General features: G+C 51.0%; 9 protein-coding genes across 9 annotated transcripts; 5 read left to right on the top strand and 4 right to left on the bottom strand.

Moving 5' to 3' along the window:
* Window positions 1-509: 509 nt before the first annotated feature.
* Window positions 510-2,005, top strand: BDV59DRAFT_209113 (YgfZ/GcvT domain-containing protein; the record flags this gene model as incomplete). The annotated part of the gene is made up of 1 exon (XM_073695335.1): window positions 510-2,005. The coding sequence occupies one exon, from the start codon at window positions 510-512 to the stop codon at window positions 1,815-1,817; it is 1,308 nt and encodes a 435-aa protein (XP_073545932.1). The 3' UTR covers window positions 1,818-2,005.
* On the bottom strand, window positions 1,958-3,466 carry BDV59DRAFT_70209 (putative cell cycle control protein (Cwf23)). Its single transcript, XM_073696933.1, has one exon. The coding sequence runs from the start codon at window positions 3,349-3,351 to the stop codon at window positions 2,041-2,043; it is 1,311 nt and encodes a 436-aa protein (XP_073545933.1). The 5' UTR covers window positions 3,352-3,466; the 3' UTR covers window positions 1,958-2,040.
* A 1,195-nt stretch (window positions 3,467-4,661) lies between these two features.
* On the top strand, window positions 4,662-7,123 carry BDV59DRAFT_209117 (Zn(II)2Cys6 transcription factor; the record flags this gene model as incomplete). Its single annotated transcript, XM_073695336.1, has 3 exons — window positions 4,662-4,897; window positions 4,961-5,523; window positions 5,576-7,123. The coding sequence occupies exons 1-3, from the start codon at window positions 4,699-4,701 to the stop codon at window positions 7,121-7,123; spliced, it is 2,310 nt and encodes a 769-aa protein (XP_073545934.1). The 5' UTR covers window positions 4,662-4,698.
* Window positions 7,124-7,270: 147 nt separating this feature from the next.
* On the bottom strand, window positions 7,271-8,713 carry BDV59DRAFT_194394 (glycoside hydrolase family 88 protein; the record flags this gene model as incomplete). The annotated part of the gene is made up of 1 exon (XM_073692385.1): window positions 7,271-8,713. One exon carries the CDS (start codon window positions 8,711-8,713, stop codon window positions 7,271-7,273), a length of 1,443 nt encoding a protein of 480 aa, XP_073545935.1.
* A 488-nt stretch (window positions 8,714-9,201) lies between these two features.
* Window positions 9,202-11,371, top strand: BDV59DRAFT_194395 (glycoside hydrolase family 154 protein; the record flags this gene model as incomplete). The annotated part of the gene is made up of 3 exons (XM_073692386.1): window positions 9,202-9,982; window positions 10,044-10,943; window positions 10,989-11,371. 3 exons carry the CDS (start codon window positions 9,202-9,204, stop codon window positions 11,369-11,371), a joined length of 2,064 nt encoding a protein of 687 aa, XP_073545936.1.
* Window positions 11,372-11,555: 184 nt separating this feature from the next.
* On the bottom strand, window positions 11,556-13,464 carry BDV59DRAFT_203630 (MFS general substrate transporter; the record flags this gene model as incomplete). The annotated part of the gene is made up of 7 exons (XM_073694301.1): window positions 11,556-11,752; window positions 11,811-11,871; window positions 11,929-12,044; window positions 12,094-12,350; window positions 12,397-13,011; window positions 13,069-13,153; window positions 13,209-13,464. The coding sequence occupies 7 exons, from the start codon at window positions 13,462-13,464 to the stop codon at window positions 11,556-11,558; spliced, it is 1,587 nt and encodes a 528-aa protein (XP_073545937.1).
* A 952-nt stretch (window positions 13,465-14,416) lies between these two features.
* BDV59DRAFT_182704 (integral membrane protein TmpA) lies at window positions 14,417-15,947 on the bottom strand. The gene has a single exon (XM_073690393.1). It carries the CDS (start codon window positions 15,776-15,778, stop codon window positions 14,588-14,590), a length of 1,191 nt encoding a protein of 396 aa, XP_073545938.1. The 5' UTR covers window positions 15,779-15,947; the 3' UTR covers window positions 14,417-14,587.
* A 1,830-nt stretch (window positions 15,948-17,777) lies between these two features.
* afeA (adenylate-forming enzyme AfeA) lies at window positions 17,778-20,057 on the top strand. Its single transcript, XM_073696934.1, has 3 exons — window positions 17,778-18,293; window positions 18,405-19,531; window positions 19,602-20,057. The coding sequence occupies exons 1-3, from the start codon at window positions 18,045-18,047 to the stop codon at window positions 19,996-19,998; spliced, it is 1,773 nt and encodes a 590-aa protein (XP_073545939.1). The 5' UTR covers window positions 17,778-18,044; the 3' UTR covers window positions 19,999-20,057.
* An 813-nt stretch (window positions 20,058-20,870) lies between these two features.
* BDV59DRAFT_70270 (uncharacterized protein) lies at window positions 20,871-21,608 on the top strand. The gene has a single exon (XM_073696936.1). It carries the CDS (start codon window positions 21,065-21,067, stop codon window positions 21,533-21,535), a length of 471 nt encoding a protein of 156 aa, XP_073545940.1. The 5' UTR covers window positions 20,871-21,064; the 3' UTR covers window positions 21,536-21,608.
* Window positions 21,609-22,498: the final 890 nt, after the last annotated feature.

Below are 22,498 nucleotides of genomic sequence, written 5' to 3' on the forward strand. Positions count from 1 at the left end.
GCTTCTAATGAGGTAAAGACTCAAAAACGGAAACGCTCTACTAGGCAGCTTACTCTCCCAGAGGGCTATACAGTTCAGGGAGATCAGGAGCGATCTCCGCGTGAGAATGAGGTTCAGGAAGCTCAGAATACTATGCCTATAGATCCAGCGCTTTCTGCAGTTGGACCACGCGTACGGGCTCCACCGCAGTGTTCTAATTGCCATATTCGAGGACATACTAGAGTTAGATGTCCTAATCCACTTAGTAACTAGTTTCTATATAGAAATGCAATTGTGTGGTTGATGAAGGCTCTAGTATTTAGACCATGGGCAAGAGTCTGCGCGCGATGGCCCACTCGCTTGTGTGGCCCACTCGCTTGTGAAATACGTTACTAGGTAAATCGGACGCGATTATGTCATGGGGTGTTCTGCCGTTTCACACCGCCTGTCAACGATGTCATCCAATTCATCGCAGATCTGATTTGTAAAGCTTCAATGACAACCGTCGAGAGCGAGTGCGGTGAAAGATGATGCGCCATACTCCATCCACGCGCACGGCATGCGCCCACTGCTTCCAAAATCGCCGTCTATTTTCAACATCAGCTCCCCAGAAGAACAGTGCTCTTCCTCGGCCCCCTCCGGAATCTGGATACGCCCGTCTCACGCACCGCGGCTTGATCTCCATTACCGGCGTTGACAGTACCTCGTTCTTGCAGGGCCTGATGACGCAGAATATGCTGGTGACGAACGATCCGAACCGCGCCACCCGTCGGACAGGGTCCTACACGGCCTTTCTCAATTCCCACGGCCGTGTACTTAACGACGCTTTTCTCTACCCGCTCCCCTCCGCCTCAGCCGAGGAGCCCTCGTGGCTGATCGAGATCGACAAGAACGAAGTCCCGACCCTCATGAAACATCTGAAGAAGCACAAGCTCCGCGCCAAGCTGAAGATGCGCGCCCTCGACGACGGCGAGCGCTCCGTCTGGGCCGCCTGGAAGGATCACACCGAGCCCCGCTGGGGCGCATACAACCTCGAGGCCTCGGCCGGTCCGTTTTCCACCTCTCCCGAGATCGCCGGCTGCGTCGACACCCGCGCGCCTGGGTTTGGCTCTCGTCTTGTCACCCCGGGGTCGGAGGACCTCCGCACGCATCTTCCCGAGGAGAACCAGGTCGCCGGGGGTGAGGTCGATGTGGGCGGGTATACGGTGCGCCGGATGCTCCATGGTGTTGCGGAGGGCCAATCGGAGATTATTCGTGAGTCGGCGCTGCCGCTCGAGTCGAATATGGATATGATGCATGGGATTGACTTCCGGAAGGGCTGTTACGTCGGCCAGGAGCTTACGATCCGTACGCACCATACGGGTGTTGTGCGGAAGCGCATCCTGCCTGTACAGCTTTACACTGGGGACCAGGGTGATCTGGGGTCCGCCGAGACGTCAAAGTATGATCCATCCGCTGTGCTGGGTGTCCCGCCAGCGGGGACGAATATTGTCAAGGATGGTGCGCGGAGAGGCCGCAGTGCGGGCAAATTCCTCGGCGGGGTGGGAAATATCGGGCTGGCATTGTGCCGGCTGGAGATGATGACAGACATCACGCTGACGGACGAGGCGACACAGTACAACCCGGAACAGGAGTTTAAGTTGTCGTGGGCTGGGGAGGAGGGCTCTGTCGAGGCCGGCGAGGTGAAGATCAAGGCTATTGTGCCATCTTGGACGCGCGAGTTTATCTTCGCCGGCGGCGCGAAGAACCATGCTCGTAGCCGCGCTGACTACGGTCAGCGTGCCCGGGAGTTCCTGGAGCAGTTGGAGGAGGAAGAAGCGCAGCGCCGTTATGAGTAAATGGGTCTTTTCATGTATTATGTCTGTATATATACTCATGATCCTGTATAATCGCATAGGAAGACGAGTTGTAGGTTCAAATAAAGTCCAATTGCAAGGGTATCTTTCTCGTAACGATCTATATAGAATATCAATGGATAAACGCCTTATATGATATATGTTTTAATATCATAGAGCCACTATAGGCTCCTCACCCGCAACATGCATAGAACCATGAGTCGATTTAGGTCTTCGTTTGAGCTGCAGCTTCGGCTGCATCCGCATCTTCGTCCTCCTTTTGCAGTTGCGCCTCCAGGGCTCGTCGCTCCTTTTCGCGTTGTGCATTCTTCAAACGCATCAAGGTCACCTCCTGCAAACTCGGGGTGCTGGGACCATTCGGCGCACCTGATGCAGGCTTCGAGGAGGCGCTGGCAGCAGCAGCAGAGAACGAACCGAATGAAGGTGCCTTGCCTGGTTCGCTTCCAGCACCGTTGGAAGCGGACTTGAGTCCAGCAAAATTGAACGATGGCTTTGGGGGCGGTGCTGACGTCTTCGGTTCGGCACTTGTGGAAGCAGCTTCGTTTTGCTCAGATGGTGACGGTGCAGGACGAGTGCTATCGAGGTCAGGCTGACTCCCCAAAGCCCAGGAAACTGAGTCCACAAGACTCCAATCACTGTCAGACTGGCCCACGCTCTGGCGCCTTTTCTTCTCGCTGTCCAAGACCGCAGCATGCGCACTGACGATCGATGAGAATATTACCACGCCCGTCGCCACGGTCTTCTTCTCGCGGCTATCTCCAATCCGTTGACGTTTGTCTTTCCGCACAATCACGGTTTCAATTTTCCCAAACGGCGCAAGCAACGCCTTCAACCGGTCCTGATCGAGATCAAGCCCGCGGCCTTCACGCACCCAGCGCACTTTCACAGCGCGCTCCAAGTCCGGAACATTCGAGCCGCCTCCTTCCTGCGATCGGTCGACCCGCTGGCTACTCCTATCGGCCGCACGCTTTGCCTCCTCTTCCTCCTGCTTTATCCGCTGCTCCTCCTCGTCGGCCGCGCGCTTCAATTTCTCCTCAACCTCACGTCGCCGCCGCCGTCCATCCTCCGCAATCCGTTCAATCTCACGTTGCCACTTCTCCTCCGCACCAGTGTCCTCCGCCTCCGCCCCCATCCACGGCCTCTTCACGCCACGTTGGACGCCGGGGCCAGCGGCGACCGCACCGGCACGTTCACGCGCCTCCAGGTCCTCGCGCATCTTCCGCTTCGCGGCATCCATCATGTCTCGCTCGCGCTGCTTGCGCTGACGCGCCTCGCGCGCATTGTCGTATAGCTGACGGATGGCCGGGTCGGAGAGCACATCGTAGGCGATCTGGAGGAGATGGAACTTATCGATGTCGGCAGGAGTGGGATTGGTGATCTTGTCCGGATGATACTTAAGTGCTGTGCGGCGGTATGCACGTCGAATTTCGTTCTCGCCTGCGGCGGATGGAATATCGAGCAGCGCGTAGAAGTCCTCTTGCGAGGCCGCGTGGGCCTTGAGGTCGTCGTTGGACATGGTGACGGTTGGGTTAAGAAGGAATGGATTGATGAAGGGATAATGGGGCGATAAATATGTCCAGGGAAAGTAATAGCCTGGACCGAGGCGATCCTGGCGTGAGTGTTGATGGAGTTGCCTGCGACTTGGAGAAAATCCGCAGGTGAAGGCGGTGGCGAACAGCTGCCCGATTGGGAAGTCCTACTATATGTAGCCGAGGCTTGGAAGACAACTATGTCAATGTACTTGTTGAGGATCTATGATCCCTATAGCCTTTCTTTAAATTTTTAATTGATACATTATTCCTATATGACTGTGCTTGCCCGCTTAAAAACAGGGCTCCTTGCTGATCAGTTATGCCCGTGCACGATGCAAGGCGTACATCGAGGCTGTTGGACAAAGTGCTTTTCTGTAGACTACTTCATTATACAGCAACTGCACAAACTATTTCTAGGGCCTAGCAACTATCATAAACAACTCTATATCACTGCCCGCGTTACTGTGGCTGCGAGATAGGCCCAGACACGAGCGAGTGTTCACATCGTGCATTTATTTGAGTGAGGTTATGGCAATAAAAAGAATATTAGCATTGCCCACTGATATGTGTTTTTCCCTTAGGATTATTTGAATTGCAGCTTGTTATCTGCTGTTCACGTCCCTCAAAAGTCTACACTGTTGACTGCAACATGACGACGGTGGCTTAGGTGGAATCGTATACATTTTGCCTTTTTCCCTTCTTATATTATAATCCCATCACTGTTTTATGCGGTATCTAGGCATACTATACATGGATAGATTCATAGTATCCAAAGTGAGGCAGCTAGGAGACAGCATACTGACCTAATACACGTAGGTAAGGTTACTGATGATAATTTTTTATATTACCACTAGCATGAGATATGAGAGAATTTAATATCAGAACATTTTCATAAACTGACACGCGCTATTGGCATTACTGTGCTCAACCCCACAAGACTTACGCAGCGTCCACATAATGGTCCTATTACCAAGGCAGAGGTGGTTTGGGGGATAAAAAATCCGATGATTGCAATGATACTTGGCACGCCAGATACGGAACTTATTGGGGATAATGACGGAACACAGTTGTGAATGTTGTGTACATCAAATCGGGGATAATTACGAGTCAATCAATATTGACATGTTCTTGTAGATGTGGTGAACTCTCCTAGAGTTTACATAGCCGCTACAATTGGCGTCAAAAGTTACTCCGTAGGTCTGGGGTAATTGCGGGGATATTCGGCCTTCGGGTTAATTTACGCCAACCGAGAGAAAATTGCCATGGCCATTCTTCATCTTCTGCCGACACACAACACTCAGCATTCTTATGCAAAGGACGCAACCAGCAACATGGATGGGGATGATCGCACCAAGATCCAGCCTCCTGGACACGCATGCAACTTGTGCCGGAGACGTAAACTCCGCTGCTCTAGAGACGTTCCGTCCTGCCAACACTGTCGGAGATCAGCCTCCGAGTGCATATACGAAGCTAAGCGTGGAAAACCCGGGATGAAGGCCGGTGCCTTGGACAATATTCATCGAAGACTCGGTTGGTTGACACTCGCAAGGGGCGCTCTTCTATGCTATAAACTTTTCCTAACATAACATTTAGATGCCCTAGAACACTCACTGGGACAGCAGCAGTCGAGCTTAAATAACCTAGAACTAGATGAACGCTCTCAGGATAACGACACAAGTATCAAAACCTTTCTGTCAGCCCTGGAAGCGAGTCTCCAAAACCTTAACAAAGGATATACGGCTACCAGTGATAGCCGTGATCAAAATAGAGCGCCGACAAAGAGACGTCGCGTTGATAGTGATAACGAAGCTGGAAAATTGCGTTTGAAAAATACCATCTTATCCCTCCCCAATGAAGCAGACCTGAATCAAGTTCTAGAATTATATTTCACGTTTATACATCCATGGACACCGATAATCCATGAAGGCCGACTCCGTAGGCGGTTGGACAATGAGGCAGAACGCGAAAGGCTATATATCCTCATACAGGCCATGAAACTCGTCGCATCACGACATGCTGAAGCCACTTGTGCAGAATCCGCTCCCGGGCAGCCGTCGAACCAGCCAGATGATGTTAGAGATTGGTTAGTGGCGAAAGCCATGAAGCAACCTTCAGTTGAAAACTTGCAAGCTTTGGTGATAATTGCATCAGCAGACGTATGGGAATCTAAACTCCCTTTGTTCTACGCAGAGACTAAGAAATTAACAGATTGGAGATGGTCAAGCATCTAGTGCATGGCCGCTGGTTGGCTCACTTTCACGCATGGTGGAATACCTCCAGTTAACCGTTGAACATGATGAAGCTATGCAATATCCTTTCTCCCAGCCATACAGATACCTGCCCCCTCCACAGGACTGGATCGAGGCAGAAGAGCGCCGAAGAGTATTTTGGAGTATATTTACTCTTGACCGTTTTTGCTCGGTGAGCATGGGATGGAACACTAGCCTTACCGCTGATGACGTACAACGCCGGCTACCCTGTGATGGAATTACGTGGCGCAAGGGAGACCCGGTAGTTACCCCATACTTTGGTATCTGGGATAAGTCTGCTGGCCGCATCGGGAATCCAATCGCTTTTCTTCCCACGCATCCAATCTCAGCACGACCAGTCACAGAAGATGAAGCGGAAGCCCTCTCAGAGGCTGGAACTTCCCCAGGAACCACTGTGGGCGTTGACATGTCCGCTGTCGGCGCGTTTGCTTATTGTATCGAGGCCACTGAGTCTATGAGCCGTGTGACAAGCTACTTCCTCCAGCAGAAGGTCAATCTCCATGACCAAAAAGAGTTCGCAGCTTGGCTCACTCGATTCAAAGAGCTTGATATTCGTCTTGTGCACTGGAAGATGCTTCTACCAAAGAAGTGGGCCGTCAACGTCGTTCAGCAAGCATCGTCCAGGATGGATCCCAATCTAACACTGGCACATATTACTCACAATGCATCGATGATTTTGCTCCATCAACCGATTGCATTTCCGTTGCCTGAATGGCCTTTCAAGAGTCGACTGCCTAGCATTTGCAGCATTGACACTTGTCAAACCGCGGCGATAGAAGTCGCGTCCATCACTAACCAGTATCTAAAGCACTCTCCCGGCGCATCTCCACTAAGCAGTCAATTTGCTTTTTGCGTGTTTATAGCTGCACGAGTACTTCTTCTATCATGGAAACATAGCTCGATTCAAACCGACGTGGCAGTGGAGTTTTGGGTTTTGACCAACAGTCTTGATGCAATGTCGAGGCGTTGGGCAGGCCGTCTTCTCGGCCATCAGAACCTAGCTGCCAAGTATTCTACAATATTAAATAAATTGCACAGAAGCTGTTTACAAAATGAGTCAATCGCCATCAGTGTTTCAGGATATACCGTTGAGATAATCCAAGAAGGCGACAGATACACTAGACCTGGAGACTCACAGACGATTCCAATACAACTTTCTGATGCTCCATCAGATATGCCTGAGCTTTCCCAGAGAAATTCGGGGGTCCTTCATACGCCCAGTCATATAGGAGTGATACACGTTGGGAAAGAACTCGCGCCTCTGCCACAAGCCTCCGAGTCAAGCACAACCGCTATGTCGACTGATACCGCCGACCATGTCCCTATAGCTCACAGAACTGAACAATCTATTCGGCAGAACGAGGATGGGGATGAGTCAATGGAAATATCGCAGATGTTGCTGGACCCAGAATTCACGGATCTTGACCGCATTATTAGTTTCAATGATGGACTCTTCGGGTCGGAGTTTGAGGGCCAGCGGTGGTGACTATTTATTTTTAGAGTACCAGGCACAGGCATGGCTTTATTTGTATATGAAATTTTCTTACTGCTGCATTGTAATTCAGCTACTAGTACGAGTGGTAAAATCCAAGTCAGAATTGATCTGCTGACGTCTAAATGTGATATGCTCTGTCTATACGAGCCCGAGGTCGAGTAGCTTATTCCCAAACTCTATAAGGTAATAGTCACCATATACCAAACCATGATTCCAATACCGTCTTCGAGCATTTTGATTGTTATTTGCAGTGCCATTCTTGAGTATCGCGTCGAATGTCTTCCCTGGCATGCAATCTTCAACACGAATATTGCTCCCGTCAATCACGAAACGAGCCCCCTCTCCTGACAGACAGAGATCAATCGTGTCTTTGACAATGTCAAAAGCGGCGTTCAGGAACCGGCGCGCCAATCCGTCCTGTTCAGCACCTAAAAGCGCTTGGAACAAAACAAGCAAACCATTCGCGGCGATGACTGCAGCGGACGAATCCCTCAGTGGATTTATTGCATCTACTGGTGCATCGAAGTCCCATAAAGGAACAAAGCGGCCTTTGGTACTAGTACAGCCAGGACAGACATTGGCTTTGACCTCAACACAAGATGGCGCAGTTCTAAGCCTATATAGAAAATATTCGGCAACTCCACAAGCAGCATCCAGGAATACTGGGTCTTTGGTCCACATGTATGTTTGAGAGTAGCCGAGAATTGCCCATGCTTGGCCGCGAGCCCATGTCGATTCATTGTCATAGCCCTGGCCAGTCCAGCGCCACTTCAATATCCCAGATAAAGGGTCAACATTAGCAACATGGCACGTTGAGTAGAGTTGCCCTTGATATCCATGCTCTGGAATAGATACGCTGGCTTCGGGTCGTAGATGTGTCTTGAGTAATGTGCGGGCGTGGGTAGCCCCCATTGTCGCCAGTGTAGTGTCTCCAGTCTGTGCAGAGGCGTAAAACAAGAGGTCCAAATTGCAGAGGCTGTCAATAATGACTAGTAAATTTTGTGTGGTGTCCGTGACCGTGATGTCTTTCTTGAGAAGACAATCCCAGCTCCGTATAGCCCCAGCGGAAGGGACATATCGGGTGGCAAGACTCCGGGCAGCTCGCAGAATGGACTGTAGGGCTGCCTTGTTTCCTATCAATTCCCATTCTCTTTTAAGTGCTGGCATCACGATAAACCCTATGTCGTGGGTGTCTGTCCGATCGGCCATGTCATGGAGCGGCATTGCCCATATTTTGCATAGGTGGCGGAAGTAGGTGTACACTGCTTCAGTGCCAGCACCGTGCTGAGGATATTTGACACACCTTTCAAGCAGTGCATAGAGAGAGCCTGGGAAAAAACCACACGTCCAAAATTCTGGCTCGCGAAATTCGTACCGGCCAGTACTTGGTCCTTCTTGTGGGACAGTTTCTGGGAAGGCGAGGAGTGTTTCCGTGGTTTTATCGAAAATATCAGGGTCTTCCATAGATCTTGCTGCGACTCGAAATACCTTTGCTATGATGTTGTGTTCGAATAATCTAGGGATGTGGTGATATAGGAAATGCCCTCTGTCGTTGGTCTCTGCCTTCACATCGGGATCCATCTGATCTTCAGAGACAGAAGTATTATCGCTTTCAGGAACCGTATCTTTCTGACACAGGGCTTCAAAAGAAGAGGATTCGCTGGAGCCTCTAGTACGTGTGCTTTCCGACATAATGACGAGGATTGATATTCTGAGTAAATGAAACAATATACCTCTTATCAAAGCGAATATGGGATTGGTGAAACTAATCACCCTGTTATAGGAAATTCATTTGGGTTACGCATTTGGGAGTTATATGCCTAGTGCCACGCCAAAACGATTATATTAGCATATTTGTCGCCGAGTAGTCCTTCATTCCCGCTAGCATTCTTCCGAAACCCGGTTTGATTCCTCCGAGCGCCGATTCCCACACAGCAAAGGCCATGATGCCGGGGCCGTTATCCCGCTCTCCGACAACATCAAAGACTCTGCAAGATAAAGTATACTGCCATATGGCTCATAATTTGTTGTGACTGCATACTTTGGTACCGAATTTCCCTAGTGTTAACATGTCGCCTCTACCTGGTTTCACGGACAATCCTTTCCAATCGCGCTCCGATTTGGTTCGTGCCGCAGTAGCCCTGCTCTCCGCCCTTGAACCATACAAAAGCAAAAGCAAAGCCAGAATCAAGATCCCAGTTGCAACAGCTGCAGGATTTGACGATACGGCAGCCCAATTGGAAGGCTTCGCTCGTCCATTATGGGTTGTCCCATTTCTCTTCGGGGAGCGAAGTGGAGATCGTGTTGACCTGAACTCTTGGATCCAGGGACTTGAAGCCGGGACAGATCCAAATTCTGCAGAGTATTGGGGCGACTTGGGAAAACGTGACCAGCGAATGGTCGAAATGGAATCTATATCGTTTGCACTCCTAGTCCAACCAGGCGTGTTTCTTGGGTCAATGAGTGATGTAGCCAAAACAAATCTCGTGAACTGGCTTCGTCAGATAAATGACCATATAATGCCTCAGAACAACTGGCTTTGGTTTCGAGTATTTGTGAACCTGGCTCTGGTGAAACGGCTTGGCGTCCCTCGTTCGGAGGTCCAACATCAGGTTGAAGCGGATCTCAAAACCCTAGACTCATTCCGGACGGGAGGAGGATGGTCAAGTGACGGGTTGTGGGGAGATAATCGTAAGCAGTCGGATTATTATTCTGGAAGCTTTGCCATTCAGTTCGCCCAGATGCTTTACGTGCTTTTCGCGGGGCACGATGATGAAGCAAGGGCCGAAGAGTATCGACGTCTTGCTAAAGAGTTTGGCGCTGCATTTTGGAGGTATTTTGACCAAAAAGGTATACCGCATGCTGATGATTTAACTATGTTACGACTCAGGAACTAATCATCTTCCGACAGGGGCTGCAATCCCATTCGGACGCAGCATGACGTATCGCTTTGCATTTGCTGCCTTTTGGTCGTCCGTGGCCTGTGCCGGGGTTCAATTGCCTTCACCGTTCGATGAAGCAGGAGCCATAAAAGGGATGCTTCTCCGTCATCTACGCTGGTGGTCGAGGCATCCCGATATTTTCAATTCGGATGGCACTCTCAATATCGGGTTTACCTATCCAAATATGTATTTGAGCGAGGCCTACAACTCTCCGCAGTCGGTGTACTGGTGTCTGAAGAGCTTCATCGTGCTTTTGCTACCAGAGTCTCATCATTTCTGGTCATCTGCTGAGCTCTCTCATCCACTTACTGGATTATCAAACTTGGGTTCTGCGGAGAGAATTCCAATATCCCCGATTGACGTTGTCTGGCCACCGCGACATATCCTGAACAGCACACCAGAGCACCATTTTCTTCTATCATCGGGTCAGATGACGAATAATGACCATAAAGCGCGGGAGTCCAAGTATGGAAAATTTGCATACTCCTCTGCTTTTGGCTTTAGTGTACCGACAGGCTCTCTGCTCCATCAGCTAGCTCCGGATAGTACTCTCTGTGTGAGTCACGACGGGGGAGAAACCTGGAAACTGCGATCAAAGCCACAAGATGAAAGGATTCTCAATATCAGGGTAGCAAAGGGGGATTCTACCAATGGTGTGATGGTGCCTTCCTTGGCAAGCGTATGGCGTCCTTGGAATTACATGGACCTGGAGATCAAGTCGGTCTTAATACCGCTGGCGGAGAGATTCCCTGGGTGGCACGTGAGAGTACATAGGGTAGTATGGGATTGTCCTGACGGGTTAGTGCCATGGGTTGATGCAATCCGAATTGTTGATGGAGGTTTCTCCTTGCATGCAGAGACAGCATCTGGTCGATTTATCCCGCAAACACGATTCACCTTGACTGACACTGAAGGATGGAGCAAAGATACAGATAGTTGTCTACTGAAGTCGTGCGCTGGAGTAAGTGGAATTTTCGACATGGAGGTATCGATTGCGATTTCTGGCAATAGGGCCAAAGTCAAGTCTCAATGCTTTGCGCTGAAGCCAGACCCAAACACAAACCTCATGGCATCGAGAACACTAATTCCGGTTATACAACATGAGATCCCAATATCCCTTTTCCGTGACGAGGGTCAGGGCACCAATGCTGCAGGGGGGCTTTGTTTAGCCTCTGGTATCTTCGCTGTTTCAGAATCCGCAGGCTTGTCTCCAGACATGATCCATACCATGTGGCTGAACCGCCCACAATTGCACGTGAATATTGATAGGAATAGTATTGAGATTGCTGTTAGCTAGTTATTTGAAGATACGTTTCAGAATGATTTGCTCCTGTTGCGCTGCTAGAAGTGATATATCATAACTGGATCAAATATTAATGCCATTTAAACGCATAGACTAAAACGGGATAGCAGATTTAAAGCATCGATATGGATTGGTACCCAGACTAGTCTTCTGCCAACCTCTCTCAGTTTCTATCAACTTAGCGTTTATTATCTGCGAACTCAACATGCTCCAGGTCTTCAGCTTTATCCCCCGTATTCCCCAACGATTGAGCATCGTTGCTATACTTCCCGGCTTTGACATCGCGTCTCCAAAGGTACTGTCCAACCATGAAGAGAGCCCACCACATGAAAACAAAAACTGTATTGACAATATATCCTTTTCTCCATTTCGGTGCTGCAACAGCTAGTTTCAGTGTAATGCTAGAATTAATGTGACTCAAGGCTCAGCTTACCTTCTAAGACCGGGAATGCGGTAATGGGATAGAAACTGAAGAAGATCCAGCCACACGTCATCTGGGCAAGTTGTTAACCACATACATGTGTATATACTCAGATTCTAGGGTCCATTACCATTGCTCCAGTTGTAAAGGCTCTCGCCTCTGAGTCGTCCTTCATGACCATGTTCACCCAAGGGAAGAGGATGGGAGTGACACATGACGTGAATCCCAGCAGGTAATACGCGGTAACTGTTCATTTTAGCCATATTGATAATTAAATAGAAACAAGAATTCTTACAGTGGAGGCCTATGGGGATTTCCCATGCTAGCAGACAAACGTTGGCGAAAAACAGCACTGCTGCCACCACGGACATCACTGCCCAGAACGGATAGACCATGACGAGGGATGTGGCTATGATCCCTGCAAAAATAGAAACTCCTTGAACGCCGGTCGGGATCATGTTTATCTGAGAAACTGTCCAGGTGCCGTGCTTGTCGGCATTATCCTTAAGCCATAGGATCATCTGGCCAGCGACGTAGGAGGTACATTGAAAGCTACAGAGTTAGTTCCCAGTCATTATCGAGGTAAGGTCCAGCTTACAAGATATACGTGAATACTGCAATATAGAAATGCCAGTGCGTAAAAACACGCTTTAGCATGCGCTTACCGATCTTTCGACTCTCTCGCACGCCTTCATCGCGCATCCGTGAGACGCAGAGTTTGTGTTGGGCATCAGTCAGCCACCAGATCTTCGGGCTAGACGGTAGTCCAGGGAAAAGAAAGAACCCTGCAATTGCGATTGGCAAACTGATGCATCCATCAATGATGAAGAGCCACCGCCAGCCTGCCATGCCGTGAACCCCGTTGAGATTTTCATAAGCTGCAGCTTGAAGGTATCCTCCGATGAAGGAGCCCAGGTTGCTGGAAACAAACCACACACCAGCTCGCTTGAACATCTCGTCTCCCCTATACCAGGAGGAGAGGATGTACATTGTTCCCGATGATACTGGGGTCTCTAGGACCCCGAGGAGGAAGCGTAGACCGAAGATGTCGTGCTCATTACGCAGGCGACATTGGGCGAATGTAAGCACCGACCATGAGAGCTCCATGACCGGGATAAAGTATCTTGCGAACTTGGGCCGTGAGATGATCATCATTGACGGGATTTCGAATAAGAGGTAACCGATATTGTAGAAGGTTCCGAACAATGAATATCTGATGACGGTACAATTAGGCCGATGTTGAGTCAAGATAGGTTATGTTGTTACTTACTGATTCCCATTGAGGTTTAAGTCCTCTTTCATGCCTGACGCATATGCATTGTTGACATTGACTTGGTCAAGCCATTTGATGAAATCTGTACGTGGCATCAGCACCTGAGCGGTTGCGGATGAGTATAGATTGACACTCACATGCGAGACAGCAAAGAGGGAGAAGTACACAATCTAACTTGAAGAGAAGTCTTCTTTCCTCCTTAGAATAGTGACCCGGATACCAGTCGAAGAGGTATAGCCAGGCAACCCAGAGTGACCGAGGCTTGGCTTTAGCGGACGAGCTGGGCACGGGTGGAGATTTCTGTCCATCTTCCGCAACTGTTGCGGTATTGTTTGGATCAAGTGCCGTGACTTGGGACGTGTTTCCCCTTTCCTTGACAGTAGGTTCGCCCATAGTATAGGACTTGTCATATGAAGACGCTGCTACTGAAGTTGGCGACTAGACTTGAGATATGAAACGATTTTGCCAAAGACATTATTCCTCAGTTAGCTATATAGTTTTTGCAAGAAGCTATGTCAAAGATACTTTGACGAGATTGCTCCACCTCCGATACCCCGGACGGCCAAAATGCGGGGGCTGCGGAAGATCGGGGTGTCTCGACTGGCAATCGGACGATCTACGGTCCGAGCATATGGTATGGTCCAAAATCGCATGATGCTTGGAGATATTAAGGGGGGGAAATATTACAACTGCCTCACGGACGAATCCTATTTTTGTCTAGTACGTAGATCAAATACAGTATCCGTGTGGATAACTACAGACTAAGAAGATGCACCGAGAGTAGTGAAACGTAACAAGTGCAATGCATTGTAGAAGTAATTATGGCTTTGGATTTGGTATGAGTTCTGACTACATAATCAACTTTCCTATAAAGTAAATGTGTGACTTTGTTTTAATTCCAGGTAGATCCCATTAAAGAAGGCATTGAATGCGCTCCTGAGGTATATTGTATCTACCTAGAGAATCCAGAGGCTTTATGGTAGGGCTTACATTCTTTACATCTGCTTCCTACTGTCAGAAATACACGAGTGACAGATGCAACCCGAATAGAAGCCTTCATACAACATGGTTATTCGCTGCCCATGCGTTTGGTCCTCGTGTTGGATGTACTTGGTAAGCTCGTGAAGCCCAACCAACAACAGCCGAAATCACCCGTCCTATTGGTAGAGCATATTTAGATAAAAGCGACATGTCACAACCGGCTGTCTGACAGCGCACAGCTTAGCCTTACACTACAGGAGGACCTGAAACCGTTGGATGTGGAGGGGAAATCATTTGCTAACCAGAAACAAAAACAAAGAGGTGCATCAAGTCAGGTGAAACAACGCCGTTGGGTATTGAACAACCACCACCAACTTTTCCCCTTCTCTACTTCTCAACCTCACAAACTCAACCGTCTCGCAACTCCAACCCAGAAAACAATCGCTGAAATATATAACTCCCCTGGCAAAGCCCAACAGACTCCGTGTTAAAATACATGCCAAAGACAGAACCAGTAACTCCCCAAAAATTCAAATCATGAATCAAAAATAGGTCCGAACGCCGCCACTCCAGTCGACTCCAACTCATACACCACTTTCTTCGTTACAAACGGATTGCTGATAACGCAAACAGCTTCCGCATTATGTTCCTTCGCAAGTTGCCGAATGATCGGCACCATATCCGTGCGTCCCGACGAGTTAGTGTCGATGATCACCGGGTTCGCATCCATCTTGGACACGAGGTTGAGGATCTCCTGTCCATATGTTCGCAACGGCGCCCGTGTCTGCCACACAACGCGCAGATCGGGACGGTTGTCATCACCTAGGAAGGAGAGGCAGGGTCCAATGCCAGAACCCGTCGTGACGACCACCACGCGCTTGTAAACTCGCATCGCGTACGCAAACCCATAAATCAGAACCCCCCGCTTCCAAAGGTGCGTTGGCTGGTTTTTGATACACGCAGAAGTCCAGTCTCCAGCCTTCGATACAAGACAGGAGAATGACTTGCCATCCGGGTCAGGGAATGTGGCAAAGCCGTGCCAGTCTTGGAGGGGATGTGTTGCCAACTGGATGCCCTTGCCAAAAGCTGTTGTTGTGTGGTCCATATGCAGCCGAACGGCATGAGGGGACAGGTATTCCGGCTGGACCTTGACTTTGCGGAGGAAGATCCAGGGGTGGACGATGGCCACAACGGTGACCATCAGGAACCAGAAAGCAGGGAGCTCGATAAGGAAGCGCCCTAATGGTTGACCGGCAGACCGGCTCGCTTCGTCGGAAAATACGAGAAGCAAGATCACGAACAAGGCTATAATGAGCCATCCAGAGAAGCGATGAGTGAGCTCAAAGTAGTCGTGTCGTTTGAAGCGAAAAGCCGGGTAGGCCACGACAATTATGGCAAGCAGGAATGCCAAGATGATGTACGCCAGAATGACTGGCGTCACAGAAATGATTGACATGTCTGTCGCTGGAGCCCAGAACTCCTTGGACATCAAGCCTACAAAGCCAGCGTACCATACGAACGACGCCACTCCACACCCGCTGTGGACGCCGCCGTAATGGTACACCTTTGAGGCAATACGACGAAGTCGTAAGGGTGCCCATCGAGGAATTGAGCAGACAGTGTAGAAGATGGTGTTCACGACCAGAGGCTGGCGTGCTAAACCACATGCCATCAGATTGGCTGCAGTGGCGTTCACCAACGCCAGGAGTTTGCGGTCTGTGACCATGATGGCAACGAAAACGCCGACATTGGCGAGAAACACAAGAGAGAAAAGCCGCCGGTAGATATCCAAGATGGTATATCGGATTGAGGCGAACCTCTGCTTCTTGTATGCCTGAGCCTCGAGGTCGAAAAGCTCGCTCTCTCGAGGAAGAGGCTGCTTCGGCTTCTCTGACATGCTCCTGGGGATAGCATTCTCGCTATCAGCCAGCGTCCTTTCACTTGGAATGGTCGACGTTGGGCTTGCCGTCCCAGATGCACACTTGGCAGGAGGAGGTATAGAGATGACACTCTTTTCGGATAATGACATGATGGATGTGTAGCAGTCACTCAGAAGAAGCGGAGAGAAGAAAGAAAAGGGACAGGGAACAACCCAGTATGGATGCTAACGGCGATGCGTCCAAGTCAGGTACAGCAGCGGGTACAAAGTGATTGACAGAGGCCAGGTAGGGTATACCAAAACAATTAAGCGAAACTGGTTGGATGGCTTTGTACCCGTCCAGGTCACAGGGCCGGGCACATGTCTCTTTTGAGTCTTACGCACAATGACATCCGAGGCCAGGTGGGATGCTTCCCGAAAAGTTGACGTACATGAAAAGATCAGGATAGACCATGCACCAATAGTTTGCAATCCCCGTCTCCAGCTCCTCAGTGAAAGGGAGCCAATGCATCTCGGGTCCCTCTCGGTTTCATCTATCCATCCCACCTTCCATGATGAAGTTAGATGGATGTGACTATCAGGCGGACCCCGGTTCCGCAGTGTTAGTCGGACTGGGCCTTTGCCAATGAGCAACTAGAGATGGCATCGTGTCTGGCTCCTTCAGCTCCTCATCCACCGATTCCCGTATGACAGAACCAACGAATAGAGCCGGGAATCCCGTCTCCATCTTTTTGGTCCCCGACTCTAGCGATAATGCGAGGTGGGCTGAATGGTCCAAGGAACTGGAGCCCGGAATGCTACTTCCCTTTTGAGCAGACGTGCAGCGCGGTCAGGGTTCATTGAGCGACGCTAGCATCAAGTTCTCAAGTAAGATGAGCTTCTCGCCACATGCAGCTCCACTGGGACGTGATCCAATGGCCCCAGGATCAATGGAACACGATAGACAATCGGGATTCACCGGTGGGTAGTGCGATCTACTCTGTATGGTGGCTTGTCAAGATCGGTAAGTATACTCCAGTGCATGCGGCACGCACAGATACCTGGCCTTTTTTCTTTTTCTCACTGGCAAATGCGGATCACTTGCAGGGAGGGGTTCGTGCTGCATTCATCTGAAGAGGCTAGCGAGCCCAGAGACAGCGGCACTATGGCACGAACTATGAATCATCAGCCCAGTTTTACCCTACCGACAACCCGTGTCAAGATTAGTGAGCGGGGTAATCTGGTCACCGCATTCACCCAGGCAGACAATCCATCAGTAATGGCTTTCATGCGGGCGGTTCGAGGGCCCGGAATGGTAGACGTCAACCCGTAATGGGCCCCCAGTGGGGACGTTCATTCCCTTGGGAAACGAACGAGATTGACACCTGCGCACCTCGATAATCAGCGGGCTGTGCACAGGAAACAGGCATTCCAAGGCGGCCCCGATGTGCGTATAGTTCCCACGCTAGTTCGATTTCCAAGACTAATCTCATGGTGAACGATGATGACCTTGCTCAGCTGCGGACAACAAGGACTATGGAGACTAGCCACGATGATGGATGACAGCCCGCTAGCCCAATGAGAAGACGTTGAGGCCATCGGGCTGAAGGCTGCCCAATATTCGGATTAAGTTATGGAGACACCAAGGTGATCATGAACCTAGTTCGTGTACATGACGGGAGCTGTTCGCCCCAAGGTTGCTTTTTCGACTTGGCCATGATAGCCGACCCACCAGCTACGATCTGGATCGGCGCTCGCGTGTTTCAATTCGCGGAACTAGGCGCAAGCGTCTCTGCGATCAGCGGTCCGATCTGAGCGGAGTGACGATGTGTCGGGTTCGTCGGGTGAGCGCCACAGCCCAGGTAATTCCAAATCAATTCCAAATCACCGGGATGGCTCATCCCAGGAGACTGGAATCCCCAATGCTGAAGGAACAGCCTGTCTCCAGCATGACAAAAACCCATTTCGAAACATCACATTGAGAATCTATTTATCACTACGAATTTCCCTCCCATCAGGATGTCTTTTTTTCCCCTCTCCCTTCGTTATCCTTCCTATCCTCCCTTCCCCGACCATAATTCCCGGTTTTTTCCCCCTCGATTGTTCCACTCCCTCCCGTCTTTCTTACTAAACAATGGGTCTTTGGGAGTCTTCCTTGGCGCCCCCAAAGTCGGGTAACCACACATTCACCGACTTGTTGACATTTGCTTTCCACGGCCCTGCTCGCTACGATGAAACACGGCCATTGTTTATTGATGCCGAGGACCCTTCTCGGTGGCTCAGCGCACAACACTTTCGACTGCTGGTGCGCACATTAATTGCTGGTCTCAAGGCTCACCATGTGCAACATGGGGACTGTGTGCTGGTCCACTTGGGGAACAATGTAAGCCGCACTATCTTCTTCACCGAATCTCCCTGCCGTTCCCCTCTTTTCCCGAATTTTTTCTACGGTCCCACCCATCTAAGGGTTACTGACTCACTTTTTCTCTCGTAGATCATATACCCCGCACTCTTCTTCAGTGTTATCGGTGCTGGCGGTGTGTTTATGGGCTCCAACCCTCGAAGTCAACCACAGGAGCTTGAGCATATTCTGCAATTGGCAGACCCTAAGCTGATCATCACCTCGCGCGATGCCCTCCCCACTGTCCTTAATGTGTCCGCCAACCGAGGCATGCTTCCCAGCCAGGTTGTCCTGCTGGACGAATCCGCACCGGACCACATAACCAACCTGCTCCTTGCAGGCCCGCTGGGCTATGCTGCAGCTAATGCGCCATACATGCCCACCGGTGGGGACCCAGGCTTCCTCAACTTCGCTCACCTCCTCGGCTATGGTGAGAACGACTGGGTCTCCTTCAACAGCGAGGCGATTGCGAAATCGACGCCCGCTGCCATGTTCTCCACCAGCGGCACTGGAGGCTTGCCCAAGGCTGCGATCCTCTCGCACCACGCTATCATCTCCCACCACCTCAGTATCCATTACGATGTCCCATACCATGTAACCCGTCTGATGTCGCTGCCCTTCTTCCATCTCTTCGGTTCTCTCTGGGCTCACATCCAGCCCATCCGGTATGGGCAGCCGCTGTATGTGCTGCCGCGGTTTGATCTGACCCAGTACGTCGCGGCGGTTTTCCAGTACCAAATCACCGAGACGTACATGGTGCCGGCCATGATCCACGCATTTAACCGGTGTAATCTGCCTGTCGCGGATTACATGGCCTCTTTGCGCTATGTGGGCGTCGCTGGTGCGCCCATAGATGGTGCCTCAATGCAGCAGTTCGGGGAACTCCTCCACCCAAGTGCCCTTGCCGCGCAGCTTTGGGGCATGACCGAAGTGGGCGTGATTTTCCAGAACCGTTACAACGAACAGGGCCACGCTGCGAGCATTGGGCGGCTGCTCCCGGGTTATGACGTGCGATTGGTGGGACAAGACGGTCGCATCATCATGGATCAGAACCAGCCCGGCGAACTCTACGTGCGAGGAGACGGCGTGCTGACGGGCTACAAAGGCCGCAGCGACGCCAAGGACTCGCAGGGATGGTTTCGCACCGGCGATATCGCTTACGTGAGTAGCGGGTTGTATTATATTGTGGGACGGACCAAGGAGTTGATCAAGGTCCGGGGGTAAGTTCTCCTTTTCCCTGTGTCCCCTCGTCCCGGAGAGGATAACGAAAGCGGATGCTAACTTTAGCAGATGGCAAGTCGCACCAGCGGAGCTGGAGGCTGTCCTTCTTCAACATCCCGGCATCGAAGACGCCGCAGTGACCGGGGTGACCTCAAGGGACGGTAGCACGGAAGTGCCTCGTGCCTTTATCGTGCGCACCAAGGGGGCAGCCGGCAGCCGACTAACGCCGGATGAAGTGTACATGTTCGCGCGGCGACGATTGGCCAGCTACAAGGCACTCGACGGGGGAATCATTTTCGTGGAGGAGATTCCTCGCACGGCTAGCGGTAAAATCCAACGGTTCAAGCTTACGCAGATGAACACCTACCGCGATATTGTGTCGTCACTACTAGCGCGGTTCAAAGGCGCTAGTCTCCACGGGGTGGGATTGATGCACCAAGGGCGCATTAATCGTGTCACTAGCTAATTTGTTTCTCGTCGTCCTTTAGTGTCTTTTTACCTTCATTTTCGGGGTTTCTGTCTGTGCGATTTCGGGCTGGCGTTGGGGTTACCGGAGATAAGGTGTTGGTTGAGTGACGAGGGCTCAACGGATGAAATGAATGGGATGGATGGAGGCGCTACTGCGTACTGTACATGCATGATTGTGTTTTTGATGACTTGTGTGCACTATTCTTTCTTGAGAACAAACCAACAAGAACTGTTTTTATGAGCGTCCCTGATTAGATCCTCTAAACTACTCTAATTCCTGCATCCGACCGATCGCTTCCTGTTGGAGACGGGCCCGCGTCGCCCGGCCTCAGCACTAACGGACGAACGGCATTAAAGCTTTCCGCGAGAAGGAAAGCTCGGGATGAATACCCCTGCATCCATGTCTGGCCCCCCAAGAGGCTTATGCAATGCGGTGTCATGCCATGTCATGTCTCCTGTGTGGCCGACGTTGTCGCCCAGAGACATGGGTTCCTTCCTGCCCCTACCCTGTTACCGTTGGGCAGACATCATCCTTGTTCCCTGTTCATCACGCTTACATACATCGGCGTTATCGTGGGGTGCATGAGTAAGGACATTTTACGGCGGCGCATCCGCAGTCGGGAGGACGATGCAGCGTGGATGCAGCCATGGTCTTTGTCTCAAGGTTGGGACTGAGGCGCATGGCTTGTCCTTGGCACGAACTGCTCATGCGCCCGCTGATATACGGAGGCAATTCCAGCCGACATCAATATCTGCACTCCATAGTATGTGAAGATCACATGACATGACCGAGGGTTGCGTCTGGCACTGCTTGGAGGAAATTTATTTTGCTAAGCGGATTATTCAAGGAGTTGGCTATCGGATGACATCACGAGAGGGGACGAAGTTGACACCAGATCCCGGTGCAAAATATATATCTCAACTAAAACGGGTAAGAGAATCCCGACGGACGATCGATCCATGACAGATGTCGATGCCATTATTCTGTCTTCTTTCGACCAGTAGAATCCCCATTATTCGGTCTTCTTCAAGGGATCGATTATTGAACAACTATATCGCTGAGGATGGGGGATCGACCAGTAGTCGAAGCTGCGACCCAAGGTTCTTTGACGTCGGCGTCGGACCGCAGATCGCATGTTCCATGGGTCGTGCTCGCGTTTGGGCCTACGGTGGATGATGGAACGGAGAGCTCATCAGGGCCGAAAATTTGGGTACCCTCTATTGCCGATTTCTGGTGGGATGGGTTGAGAATGCTTTCTTTTGCGTGTACGGAGTACGGAGTAGTCGTGTGTGGGCGAAGACGGCTAGCGCAAATAGTTTGCGAAGCTTTGATCGATAGTTCATGCAGTCTATCGAACCTGTGGCGCTCACACAGCCACGCACAGCCACAGACACCGAGGCTGGCTGAATCGGGTGGATCAACTGGAGGCATGACGAGCAGCAGAACCCGAAGGGACCTGAAGATTAATCTATTTGATTTTCGTCTAATTTCCTGGCCCGCCAATCAAGCGTGGTTGACGGCCTGCTGTCAATGAGGGTCTGTCCGGTCCCACGGGGCTGAAGATCGAGATGGACGTGCATAACATCATCAGAGGCTAGGTACTATATCCTGTCACGGCACCATCGATCAGGCACCATCTATTGCCCTATCGAGTAGGTAACACGATCACCGTTCAGCTGTCACGTCCAAGCCCCTTCCCCTCGCTGGGTCCCTTTCTTGGACCGTGACGTTCCTTCTGGATGGATCGAATCTAGATCAAGGTTCAAGATTCGTCTCCATCGGGGTGGCCCAGGCTGCTCGCAATTACCTTGCCAATTGGAGTTTGGGATCGCCAGCCCCTGTGCTTGCCACCGACCTAGTGGTCCCATACCTACCCCTCTACCCCTCCTGCGTAGTAACGCTATCGATACGGACTATCGCTGATATTCCCTCCAAGGGAGCTGAGGGGCAGCGATGCGGTGGGGACCGGGATATGGGCCTTGATCCCCGGTCCTCTGTGTGTTCAGCTGATGAGTCCAGCGTCGTATGCGTCGCAATCGTGAGATCAGGTTCACGAGAGCACATACACACCCACAATGCCGATCACGGAGGATCCACGGCGAGATAGAGGGCGCGTGAGGCTGGGGACAGGCTCAATAGTATCTCGGGGAAACGGAATGTGTTGCCGGTAGCGAACAAGCAGGTCGAGGAAGGCTTTTGCGAGCAGAGTTCAACTTTGTCCATGTGATAGGAACGGCAACAGCTGAAGACGCCATGCGCACAGAGCCATTCGGAACCCAAGGACTGTCACTTGCGCGTAGTTCGGCTATTGTTCTTGCCTTGATTTCTCATGCGTACGTCATCTCACCCAGGACTACCTGAACCAAGGAATGAACAGGGAATCAGGCTTGTCGACAGAGCAAGCGGAAGCGCATCTGATATTGCTGTTCCAACGGTATTGTGAACTGGACCGGTTTTACTAAGGAGGGTAGCACAAGACCAGGACTAGGGCTGGCCG

Source organism: Aspergillus ambiguus (genome assembly GCF_047715705.1).
Source record: "Aspergillus ambiguus strain CBS 117.58 unplaced genomic scaffold BDV59scaffold_26, whole genome shotgun sequence".
Lineage (NCBI taxonomy): Eukaryota > Fungi > Ascomycota > Eurotiomycetes > Eurotiales > Aspergillaceae > Aspergillus > Aspergillus ambiguus.